We start from the raw sequence: 13,443 nt of genomic DNA, 5'->3' as shown, positions 1-13,443 counted from the left end.
GATGAGTGTCAACTACCTAATACTTATGGGTTGATTGTGCTTTGTAGGTTATTCTTTCTTGTAAATGCATATGAAAGTATTTGGGGTGAAGTTACTATCAAATGAGTCAAAGATAAAAAACAGTTTTGTGTTATCTTTTACTTTCCCTGCAACTATTCTGTAAATGTGAGATACCCTTGAGAAGAAAGGTTGGACATACAGGTTGTATTTATTATGTTTTCAATTTCAGGGCGGTTGCGAAGAAGGTTCATAGTACAATCCAGAAAATTAAGAAGGAGGGGAAGATGTCTGAGTGCTTGCTGAAAGCCTTGTTGAACTGTAAAACATTTGAAGAACTGGAACACGTGGTAAGGAGCTTTATCTCTTAATGTAATGCTTAGATGCTTATGATTTGGGATCTTTTTATCACTAAGGAAGACCAAGCTATTAAAAGCTAGAACCAAGCTGGTGCAGTGGTGAATGCCTGTAATCCCAGCCCTCAGGGAGGCAGAGGCAGTTAGAGCTCTGTGAGTTTGAGGCCAGCCTACAAAGCTAGTCCAGGATAGCCAGGGCTCTGCAGAGAAACCTGTCTCCAAAAAAACAGAAAAACCAAAAACCAATCAACGAAACAAAAACCAAAATGCTAAAGCCATCAGCCACTGTTATTTATCAAGGTTTTTTATCCTTTAATCAATAAATATTTACTAGATACCTTTTTGTGTGTGCCAGGAACTTTGGTTTCTACATATGGACAATATAGTAAATAGTTCTTGCCCTCAAGGAATCTCCAGTCAAGTAGGGAAGGAGATTGTTTGAGTGTGGCATGCAAGGGAGATGGCAGAACTAGAGTCCTACATATGAGTGCCTTCAGCCTGTAGCTGGAACAGTTGGCACTCTGGTTGCTTGTTGGCTTGACATCTGTGTGTTCAGTCAACCGTGGATGGAAAATATTTTAACGTTATCCATATTGAACAAGTACATACTTTTACAAATTACTGTCCCCTGAATAAACAATGTAACAAATGTTTACATAGCACTTAACATTGTCTTAGTTATAAGTAATCTAGAGATGATTTAAGTTTACAGGAAGCAGTACATAGATCGTATGGATGCACCATGCCATTTTTCATGAGGGACTTTATATTCACAGAAGCCAGCCCCTCATGGGTTCTTTGGTAGGGTTGTATTAGAAGCTATGAGACTGAGAGAATTCACTTTAAAGGGGTTTGTGGACAAGCAGGTAAGGACTGACCACTAGCACTTTTTGAAATACAAGTGAGCCAGAGAATCTAGAGGACACATTGAAAACAATGATCAGAGAACTATGAAGAGAATCTGGAGGTGATAGTATGTGGATCAGGAGGAAGGAGCTTTGTGAATGAGGTGATGAATAGGCAAATGTAGGAGGGGTTTTGGCAAGATAAGGGCTGAAAATCATTATCATTAAGGTAGTGCCTTGTATCTTCAAGATACTACTCCAGCAAACTATGTGGGAAGGGAAGCTGCAGGCCAGCAGGTGGTAGGTTGAGGAAAAAGGGGTGGGGGGTGATTAAGCATTGCATGAAACAACTTGGATAGGAGCTTGCTTGTTTGAGGAGGACCTTGTGGTCCTCATGATGAGTTTTTAAGATAAGTAAATCCGAGCAAAAACATATTAAGCCCATAGAAAATTATAAAGATAAAGATTTGACACATGACATTCCCATAGTCTTAGGTAGTTAATAGAGTTCATTTCTGAGAGGAGAAGACAGAGCAGAGAGAAGGATGTTCATGGCATTCTCATTGTGTCCTCTAGCCCTTTATCCTTTTTTTTTTTTTTTTTTTTTTAAATCTAATTTTGGCTTGGTAAAACAGACTCCTGTGAAATGTTTTGCCTTTTTCCCTAGTCTGCTCCATATAAAACAGGGAGCAAGGGCACCAAAGCCCAGAGAGCAAAACAGTTGGGACTAGAAGGAGCAGCGCGGACACTGCTGGAGAACCCGGGGCAGCTCAACCTGTTGTCTTACGTGAGACCTGATGTTAAAGGTACTGGCTTCCTGCAAGATGGCAACCTGGACGTTGCGTAGCTTTTAGAATGCAAATATTTATATTAAACATGTTTTCACCAATGACTGTACAAATAGCTGTTAACAGCAGATAAAGAACAAATGATTGTAACAAACAGGTCCTAGACAACCTTTTGCTTTTGATCACCTCCCCACTCTATGCCAGGTGTCTTTTTTGTTTACAAGTATCTCTAAAATACATTCTCACAATATACATTTTTCTAGTTTCTATTTGGTCTTTCTTAACACCATCTTTGGTAAATAGAAGGTCTCAGTTTTACTATTAATTCATTAATCTTTTAAGATAATTGACATTTGTACTTTTAAATGAAATCCCTCCATATCCATCTCTAACTCCAAATAATCCTATACTTTACTGTCCTTTCCCTAGATAATAGAGTCTCCTGTTATCTTTCAAAGCTTTTATTTAATTTCTGCCTTTTTAAAACCATGTAACTCAGATATCTTCAAAAAGCATTTTAATACTCTGGCATGCACAAAGTGTAAACTGGAGTCTGATCCTAGCTTCTGTTGCCTAAGTGATAACTGTTTTAAACTGGGCTTCCAAATATATTCTGGCCTTTGTGTGCAAAAGAATGATATGGCATAGGGGAAGGATTTAAATGAGAATTGTTCTTCTGAGCCTTACTCTTCAGTTTGGACTTGAATTTGCACTTTTCTTGCCTCATCTTTGAGCTGAAATTACAATATTTCTCAAAAAAATTGATTCTTTTGTTTAAATGATTAATTGTATTAAGATATAGTGCTTTGATATGCATAATTAAATGAGTTTTGTAGTCAAGCAAAACTGACCTGGAATCAAATCTTTTCTTATCTGAGCTCCATGCTATATTATGAGTTGTAATCCTCTTCTTGTACATTAGATTTTCAGGCTTAGTTAGCCTGTGAATGTGCAAGTCCACTCCAACTCTAACCTATATTTCTCCATCCCAGTTCTAGTTTCTTTTGACTTTGTGTTGATTCTTCAGACTGGGAGACGTACATGTCAACAGGGGGCAGTCTGTGATTACAAAATTCATACTGTGTATTTAACTATAGGAAAGTACAGTGTATCAACCATATTCCAGCCAGTGTGATTTTATGTTTTTAAAAACTGAGATATGTGTCTATAAAATACACATTATCTTTTCACAGAAACATACATTTTAATATGTTTGGGAAAGGACAGTGATATAAAGTATTATTTGAAGTTAGAGATAGATTGAAATGAATACAATCCAAATTAGTTTTTAATGCTTATTTGTAGTTATATTTTCAATGATTTACAGCATTTAATTTTTCATTTGCTGTACTTTACTTTATTCAGTTACAATCTTACAAAGTCTAATTCCATTTTCTTTCTGGGCAGGGTTCTGGGGACTCGACCCAGGGCTCTGTGCATGCGTTGCCTTCATCAGATGCAGATCTTGCTTTTGCTGATAGCATTTTATATTTTAATGTTAGCTGAGCCTTAGTAGCCTTGAGATGCCCAGCTGGGGTCAGGGCCTGTGTGTGGAAAAGAGCTCCAGGGGGCTGGCTCCCTGTTGTTCCTTATGGTGGTTCTTTGGTCCAGCGTCCTTGGTTCCTGGGTCTACTGTATTCCTACCAAAAAATTTAAGAGAGATGTTAAGCATCTCTCTTAAATTCTTCTCTTCTGTGTCAGGTTCATCCATATATTCAGTGATCATATCCACCCAGCTGCCTCCTCTTGCTTCCCCTGGAAACCCTTCAACACGTGCTCTTCCCGCATTAGTTGCTCAGGTCTCGTTCTTTGGTTTTGTTTTTTGTTGTTGTATAACATGCGGTATCTGTCATTGCTGCCTGCAGGAATGTTGACGGATCTTGTACAGGTAACCATAGTTGCAGTGAGTTCATGAGTGTTGTGGTCATGTCTTGTCACAAATACACCATTTCACAGCACTCTACCCTATCTTTCCATGTTCCTTCTGCCCCCCTTTTTGGTTGAGAGTCGTAGGGTAGCTATGCAGGCTCCATTTAAGGGTAAACACCCCATAGTCACTCATTCTCAGCACTTTGATTACCTATGAGTCTCTGTTATGAGCCTTATTTGTTATTAATTATGAGTCTTCAGCACACTCCAAAAGATGTTTCTCTTGCCAAGGTTGAAAGCAGCACTAAACTATGGTTTAAACATAAAATCTGACTTTTGATTGTCACTTATGGCGATATATGGGATACATGATGGTTGATACCAGGCAGTGATACTTGGTACATGTGACTAGCTCAGGACCCTGCATCATTGCTGTGGTTCTTACAGGCACAGCAGGATTGTCTCTTGGCTTTACTCACTTGTTGATTCTAGTCACAAATACAAAGAGTTATAATTAGTTGATAGAATTGTAACTATGTACTGTGTGTTCGTACTCTTTGTTGCTGCGATAAAACACCATACCAAAAGCAACTTCTGGGAGAATTTATTTTAGCTCACAGTTCCAGAGGGATAAGAGTCTGTTTTGGCAAGGAAGTATGGCAGCAGGCAGTAAGCATGGTGAGAACAGCAGTCACCTGAGAGCTCACATCTTTAACCACAGTGTGAAGCACAGAGCAAACTGAGTGTAGGGCAAGGCTTTGAACGCTCAAAGTTTGGCCCAGTGAATACAGCTTACTGCAAGGCCACTAACTTGGGACCAAGTGTTCAAATGCCTGAGCCAATGAGGGACATTTCTCTTTCAAAGTACCACATCCTGCTCTTAAATTTTTGTTTGATATGTTTCTTCTTTTTAATTTTTCCCTCACTCCTTGTGCTCCATACATATACATGATCACTTTCAAGTTTGTTACTATTGGCTTTCCAAAGAAGCATTTTAATCATTTCCATCATTCCTCCAAGAAATATTTTTAGAAACCATATATATGTATATGTGTATATGTTTATGTCTCTCTCTATACATTTATATTATATTATATTATATTATATTATATTATATTATATTATATTATATTATATTATATTATATTATATTATATTATTTATATTATTATATTATATTTCTCAGTAGAAGGCCACTAAGAATTTGATCTGAATGAAAACATAGACTATACCATACATGGGCTTTGTCCTGAGGTCCCAGCGTCCCTGTGCTAAGGTGCACCTAATTGTTAAGTCCTGTAAGAAGGTCTAAGTATAAATATAGTATAAAGAAATGTTGGCTTTTCAATTTTTTTTGCAATCATAATTGTTATTCCCAAATGTTTCAGATTCTGTCCCCGAAGAGATTTTATTATTGCTTTCCTGGTTCACTGTGTCTTGTTTCTCTTGATTTTACTGACACACTCACCCTGGAGCCTGCATTAAGCCTAAAAGAGCAATAGGGTGTTGGGCTTTTTCAACACATAGATATGTTCCGGTCTTTCTGGCTAGAGCAAGCAGGCGTACAATATGAAAAGACTTCCCTAATGACTGTAATTTCTACCTCCCAATGAGAACCACTACTGCAGAGAGGTAACTCAGGGACTCTCCCTAGTAGTGGTCAGAAAGCATTTGTCAGAATCATCTGTGAATGCTCCTGTCATCAGGAGCAAGGACAGTCCTTAGCCTAGCATAACTTTAATTATTAACATTCACTGAGTGTATAAGACTTCCAAGTGGTATTCTCCCATGTGATGAGGGTTTTCCAAAGTCCCTTTGCTGTAGCAAACTTGTACTTTCTTTCTGTTAGCTGCTTTCAGTGATGGTTTTCATTGTAGGCCACTTTTATTGCTGAGTTATCACCCACACATTACACATTTCTCTGTGTAATGTTGCTCTGAGATGCTTGGGGCTCCATGTGTTACTGCAGAGTGAATAGTTTTCTTAGCTCAAGATCCAACAAGTAGCACACGAACGCATACTGTGTGCTATAGCCATTCTAAATCCTTGACATACATGGGTTTCCATTTGTAAAAGTAACTTGTCACTGAAATTTTCCTCATAGAGAAATTTCTTTAAATATAAGTAGAATTCCTATTAATTTCAATTCATATTTCTTTAAAATAAGTACTGCTTCAGTAGTTACCATAGATTATTTTAATACATAAACCAATAGGTAGATACTGGAAATTACTTTTAAACTGAGCACACACAGCACAGTCCATCTGTTAAATGAGCAATGCCAGTAGCTCTAGAAGAATTTGAGTCCCCCCAAGCACAGGTTTCTAAACTATTCATCAGAGGCTCCATTTATCTTTATTATTTATCTTTATTAATTATGTATTTATCTTTATTAATTATGCCAAAATAAGTTTGTACTGTTGCCTTTGTCTTTTGTACCTTTTGTCATGAAAATTGTGTTCACAGAAAAGCATATATATGACACTGAATGATTAATATTTACTATTGATTTATCTTTTAGTTAAGCAGTGGTTATTTCTAAACCTGCTGTATACCCAAATCACCACAAGGAGACTAGGATTTAATTAATTTAACCTAGAGCACAATGCTGGGCAATGATTACTCCATCCAAAACCTCCAAACCTGCATAGTTTCCTACCATTAATATTTTACCCATTATACTTGCTTTTAGTCATATCTTAGGTCCGGTTCATCTCTCCTCATGGTTCTAAGTCCTGTCCTGCGACCTCTGCCCCTACTCTTCTCCTGCTTCCTTCCTCTCCCCTCCAGACCCGGATATCTCACCCTATTCTTTCCATTGTTCAGCATTGGGGCTGGTTGTTTAATTGACATATTGAGAACAAATGGGGGCATGTTTACACAAACTTGAGACAGGTGATGCTTAGAGTAAGCATCACAATGCAATGTCCAGATTGAAACCAGATAGCGGGGTAGAGAAATCAGCATTTGAATGAACAAGGGTAAATTGTATACATTCCAAAAGAACATTATACCAACAAATCCCTAATGTAAATCAACAAAAGCAAAATGCAAGTAGAACAGTGAAGCCGAGAAATGAAAGAGAGCAGTCCAAATACTCTCTTGTCAGTGTATGAGTTGACAGTACAGGGGCCATTCTACGTCAGAATCAGGAGATCATGAGTGGCGAGTGCTTGCAGCTATTTCCCGTGCTGCTTTTGCAGATGATATCGCCTTTATGGGATCTCAGAAATTCAGATGGGTCACTTACAGTGTGGAAATGCCTCCCGCTTAAATAGCAGTCAGTATGAATGAAGTTGCTTGAAAGGGCAAATTTTTGTAACTCATAAAATTACATATTTTGGGATATGATCGATACATACATGTTTCTTACAATATTTAATCTTTGAAACCACATGAAGGAGATAATGATTACTCCATATTTATGGGAAACTGAGGCAGAGAAAGCAGTTAATCTGTTTAAGGTCCTGAAAGTGTTAAGTGGTGGAGTGGGCAACCAGCATGTGGTGTGCTAGGAAAGAGCCTGCAGTACTGCTTCTGGAGACTTGTTTCTTTGGGTATGGATGCAAGTCACTCATGATGCCTTTCTTTCCTAAATTTGTTAATGTAAAATTTAGTTTAGTATATTTAATTATAGACCTTACAGCTAATCTTATACCTTCTTCTGGTCTCCCTCTCCCTTCTCAAGGCCTTTCTGAGCTCAAGGATATTGAAACAGGAGTACAGCATATTTTAGCAGACATGATTGCTAAAGACAAAGATACACTCGACTTCATTCGGGACACGTAAGTACATTTTTGGCTAGTTTTCTGCTTTGTGGGGTTCATGATGTTAAGGTCCCATGCTTAGTGCTAACCCAGTGTTCATTTAAAATTTGGTTTTCAGGCTGCTTTTTTTTCTTCTCTTTATTTTGGTACTAGAATTCTTTGTTCAAACAACAGAACCCTAATATTTAAAATAGTTTAGGCCCAAAAAGAGCCCAGTTACTATGGAGGCGCACGAAGGAGACTCAGAGGCGGGATTGATGCAAACAGCAAGAGGTTTATTCAAGCCAATGCAGGAAGGAACAACAAGCTTTGGTTTTTATAGGGAGAAACTGCAAGCAGGGAGTTACATGCCTGGGCATTACAGGATTGGGTAAAAGGGTCTGACCATAGGGAAGTTGACTTTTAAAATAATTGGTCTATTCTAGGCACCAGTCAGTCAGTCCTGGCCCGGCCATCTGGAGGATATCTGATTCTGAGCAACACCTGGAATGTCCTGTTATGTGTTGATTTGGCTGTAGTGAGGGCAGGGGGAGCTATTAGCACATCCTGTGGTTTTTCTGAGAAGCGGGGCTACAGTGACTTTGGTCATAAACCATGGGCTATCTGGGTTAGTTGCCAGGCAACAATATCTCACAATTGCAGGCTGGTCATTCTTTTACAATAGGATGGGTCCGCGGGTTGGTCTCAACTTGCCCGCTTCCTCATCTCTGCCAGTGTCTTTCCGCTTTCTGGAAAAGTACCGAGAGAACTTAGTTTGACATGGGGCCTAAAATTCAAAATGGAGTTTATGAGGCTAGTCTGGTCCTTCCAGTAGCTAAAGTTGTTTTAACTGGAGTCTAGGCAGGGTGCCTGGAACTCTGCCTTCTTATCCTCTTCATTCTCAGGCAGTTAATGGAGCCTCTGATGAATAGTTTAGAAACCTGTGCTTGGGGGGACTCAAATTCTTCTAGAGCTACTGGCATTGCTCATTTAACAGATGGACTGTGCTGTGTGTGCTCAGTTTAAAAGTAATTTCCAGTATTTACCTGTTGTATTAGTTCCTCTGGTGTCATGGTGGTGAAATATCAGACATAAAACACCTTAACGGAGGAAAGGTTTATTCTCACTCACAGATTCACGAACCTTAGACCAGCACAGTAGAGAGGGTCTGGTGGAACTGAGCAGTTCACAGGATGGCAGCCAGGAACCTGTGAGGGAAGGCAGTGCCGGCTACCTTTCTTTCTTTTCCCCCTTTTTGCGGTCACTGTGCTGAACCCATCCCTCATCACAGTATGCTGCCCACATCCCTGGTAGAACTTTCCTGGTCCTTCTCCTTGATACCATGAAGGCAGTCCCTTCACAGGCATGCCAGTGTCCTGAGTGTGTCTCACTAGTCTACTGGGTGTTTCAGAATCTAGTTAGACTGATAAATCCATCGCCACACCTGTGGTTGGGATGCCGTGACAATGTGTGATACCAGGTATGGGTGAAAATTTAGACCAGAAGTGCATTTTGGAGAGCACAGCTTGCCCCTGGGTGGCATCACAGCCAATAGTTTTATGGGATCAGAGTGCTTTTGCCAGAGCCTGCCTGGGTTTACATTTTATTATTTCATTTAAAATGGGTATTGTTATCATTATTATTACATTATCTGATATTATTTAAAAGAGACATTAAGCAAGGTATGGTGGCATACTGCTTTAATTCCAGCACTGAGGAGGCAGAGGCAGGAGAAGTGGGGTGGGGCATGGTCAAGGGGAACAGAGACAGTAATTTAAAGCTCTCTTTCCTTCCTTCCTCTACCAGTTTCACCTCTTTGGTTGTGAGCCATCTCTCTAACCCATTGTACTAATTTTCTGAATTTTCCTGGTACTCATTCCTTTTCTCCTTTTTATATTTAAGTTTACTATGAATGCCTGACTAATCAGAAAAGGGTGACTAGATGATTGATCTGATTCCCATTAATCATTTTAGTCTTTTGTGCACATAGATAAATCTGAACTCAGGCACTTTGGACAGTTTATGTTGATGCATAAATTGATCTCAGGGTATATGCTACCTTGATTGTGTTTTGAGACAGGGTTTTTCTATGTAGCCCTGGCTGCCCTGGAACTTGCGATGTAGACCATGCTGGCTTCAAACTCACAGAGATCCCCTGTACTAAAGGTGCTGGCTGGCAGAGTCCTTTTGATGGATTAGTACTGCCAATTTCTTACTTGAGCATCATTAACCAAATTTCATTTGATAATGGTTTAGCTTTTTTCTGTCCTTTTTATATAAATTTATAAAATGCAAAACACATATAAATGTAAATGCTTATTTTTGATGTTTTTGTATCTGACCAGGTGCAAACATAGATACATTTGTATCCAGTCTTCTCTTGCAAAAGTACCCTCAAAAAACCTAAATGAGAAAGATGTTGATAAGTTTCAGCTTTACCAGAACTTTTCCTGCAACATAAGGAGTATCCACCATCACCAGGTAAATAAAGGCCCTGCCTCTGCATGCCGAGGGCAGTAACAATGAGCGTAACACTTTCCTAGGAACTGAGACGTTTTATGCCAAGTGTCTTATTGACTAGTTTGTGTAAGATTTGTAAAATAGTGTCATATTTTCCTCATTTCCCAAATGTAGAAGTGAAGGCCCAGAGAAATTAGTGACACTGAGAATTTTTAACAGAGCTGACAGTGTGATAGTCCACGTGACATGCTTCTGGCTGGTGACATATATTAGACCCTGCTTCAAGTGTGTTTAGGTGTGAACACAGATTGTTCCCAAGAAAATCACGGTCTGATGCCTGACTTAGAATACAGTGTGTATGGTCTCCTTTGGCTTTTTGAACCATATTCATTGTATGTCAGCCTTCTAATTTCATTTTTCAGTTTATCTACCTAAGAATTTATTTTACTAAATATGGTCATAGGCTGTTTACTGTGCAGAATCTGATTTAAATAGCACAGGGGCAGGAGAGGCATTACAAATGAAAAACACAATAGCTCTGGTTTTTGTATTTACATAAATAGTTATCATAACCAGTGTTCTTTATTTCTGTATATGGCTTTGAGCTGTGGTTTAGTGTCTTTCATTAGCCTAAAGGACACTAATATTTCATGTGGAACAGATATACTCGAGACAGACTTCCATAGATTTTATTTTGCTGTGGAGTCATAATTCATTTCCCTTTTAAATTTTCTAAACATTTATTTATTTAATGAATATGAGAGCTCTATCTGCATGTATACCTGCATGTCAGAAGGGGGCACCAGATCTTACTATAGATGGTTGTGAGCCTCCATGTGGTTGCTGGGTATTGAACTCAGGACCTCTGGAAGAGCAGACAGTGCTCTTAACCACTGAGACATCTCTCCAGCTCCTCTTTCTAAATTTAACTGTAGTAAAATGTTCACAATACAAAATGTACACTCTTTACCACATGTTTGATGTTTAGTGATTCACAGTATAATGCATCTGCTACCCCAAAAAGTGAATGCTGTTTTGTTTTTTGTTGTTGTTGTTCTTTTGAGAAATCTGATGCCAGTCTAATTTTCTGTGTCCTATGAATGCTAAAGACGTCCTATGTTGTTTCAGTTATTCTTTTTATTGGCTTTATGGTTCTTTTGGGAGGCAAGGGGGTGGTTTGAGTTAGGAGACTGCTGGTGTTTTCCCAAAGTGAAAGTCCTCACTAATCATTTCAAAATGTATTTCCTTACATTTTACAGCTGAGAACAGGCTAATGAAACATGTTAGAATTCTTTACTTTTTCTGTGATAGTTAATTATTTAATTATGAAAATGCAATTTAAAAAATATGGTTACATAAACCTGAAATTTACTTTTCTCATTGTAACATGATATGAAAAGTCTTCACTCATCCCACAGATACTTGAGTATTTATATTGCAGTGGGTTTTGCCATATAGAGATGACATGGACACTGCCCTTGAAGGTTTGAAATAGTTCACTACTGTTTTTATTTTTATGTGCATAAATGTTTTATCTGCATGTATGTATGTGTACCACATGACATGCCTAGTGCCCACAGAGGCTGGAAGAAGGCATCAGATTTTTTGGAAGTAAGTTTACAGATGGTTGTGAGCCTCCATGTAAGTGCTGGGAACCGAGCTCTGGTCCTCAGTAAGAGTTGCAAGGAATCTAACCACTCTCCATCCCTCCTTTCTTATGTCTAAAGTTGCTTCTTTTACTTTTTTGTGCACTGTATTTGTCATAGGCGATGAAATGCAAAATTTCAGTAATTTAAAAAGTGTAGATGCAGTGCAGCTGCAATTACCTAGTTACAGATTACAGATGTAAGATAATAAAACATTGGTTTGTAATACGGCCTGGAGGGAAGGCTGAGGGCATAATTCTGGTAAAGAGGTTGCAGAGAGTCTGGGAGGCCCTGGCTTCTAATCTGTAGTAATACACACACACACACACACACACACACACACACACACACACACACACAGACATACAGTGGCTGACATAGACACATACACAATATATCTAAAAATGTACCAGTGACTATATAAATTTACTAAAAACTATAAATTTACTAAAATTTATTTTGCAGAAATGACTTTGATATCTAATTTTATCCTTGTGTGTGTGTGTCTGTTTGTGTGCGTATATTTAAACTATTTTATTTCACACATGTCATGTCTGAGTTAGTGACTGAAGTGAAATTATGATACAGGCATCTGGAGAGGAGAGTGCTCAACCGTGAGGAGATAGAGTAGTGTTAGAATGTTAGTTTGCAAAACACTCCTGGGTTTTTAAGAGCTTCTTAGGTTCTCGTATGCCTGGCCGGTCCTGCTGGTCAACAGACAGCTTTCTGGTCTCTGTGCCGTGAATACTTTCTATCTTCCATGTACATAGGCCAGCAGATGAGCCTTCAGAGATGGAGGTGTGGGGTGATGGATGGCAGTGGGAAAGCAGCGCTGCAGTAGCCGTTGTCTCGACTAAGTTCACTTGTTCCTCCTCAGCCTTTGCATTCTCCCAGGAGAGCTTGAATCCTTGTTCTTTTTTTGTTGCCTCTTTCTCTGTTGAGCCACATCCTTTGCTGTATTTAGTCTTTTTTCCTTACTATTGTTTTCTGTAATAATTCTGTTTTATCCCACCACATAGTTGTAACTTCAGTTTCTGCCTCCAGCTCTGATTTCTCATGTTTAAGAAAATACTTTTAACTCTCAGTTTATTGAGTGTTTTCTTCAGGAAGGGCTGCTGGATTTTATAGGTGTTTGTAAGTCTGTGGAGATGATTTTAGTCAATTGACATGAATCGATATATAAATGGATTTTAGGAAGTGTGTGTTTATGAATGCACATGCCCATGCATGCAGCTCGTGTATTTGCTTGACAGGGGCAGTAGGATCCCTTGGAGCTGGAGTTAAAGGCAGTTGTGAGCTGCCTGACATAGGTGTTGGGAACCCAACTCAAGCCCTCCAAAAGAGTAGCAAATGCTCTTAACCCCTGAGCCACCTCTTCAGCCTATCATCTTAGATTTTGAAATAAGGTCTCTCACTGAACATGTAGCTGATGGATTTGGCTAGGCCGGCTGACCAATCAGCTCTAGGATCCTGTCTGTCTCTGCCGCCCTGTTGCTGTCATTACAGGCACAAGCCTTTATTCTCTGCTGCCATGTAGATTTAGGGATCTTAACTTAGGTTCTCATGCTTGTGTGGCAAACACTTTTCCAACTGACCATTTCTCCAGCTCCTGCTATGATTTTCTTTATGAGAGAGATGTGTTTCTTGAGGAAAGTATAAATATTGTTTTTAATACATCATTTGTAAATAATAAAAATGATACTCTTGTTGGCTAGATAGGTGCTTGATCTGTTTCA

General features: G+C 38.9%; 1 protein-coding gene across 2 annotated transcripts in view; it reads left to right on the top strand.

The window, feature by feature from the left end:
• Nucleotides 1-13,443, top strand: part of Srbd1 (S1 RNA binding domain 1) — a 167,431-nt gene that overhangs the window by 23,116 nt on the left and 130,872 nt on the right. For both annotated transcript variants that reach the window (XM_055619222.1, XM_055619215.1), the window contains exons 6-9: nucleotides 230-347; nucleotides 1,866-2,004; nucleotides 7,544-7,640; nucleotides 9,947-10,082. In XM_055619222.1, coding sequence (XP_055475197.1) covers nucleotides 230-347; nucleotides 1,866-2,004; nucleotides 7,544-7,640; nucleotides 9,947-10,082 — 490 coding nt within the window. The remainder of the gene's footprint in view (nucleotides 1-229; nucleotides 348-1,865; nucleotides 2,005-7,543; nucleotides 7,641-9,946; nucleotides 10,083-13,443) is intronic.

Source organism: Psammomys obesus, unplaced genomic scaffold, assembly GCF_907164565.1.
Source record: "Psammomys obesus unplaced genomic scaffold, mPsaObe1.curated_primary_1811, whole genome shotgun sequence".
NCBI classification, from domain to species: domain Eukaryota; kingdom Metazoa; phylum Chordata; class Mammalia; order Rodentia; family Muridae; genus Psammomys; species Psammomys obesus.
The sequence above is the reverse complement of the archived record's forward strand: the minus strand, read 5'-3'. Positions and strand labels throughout refer to the sequence as shown.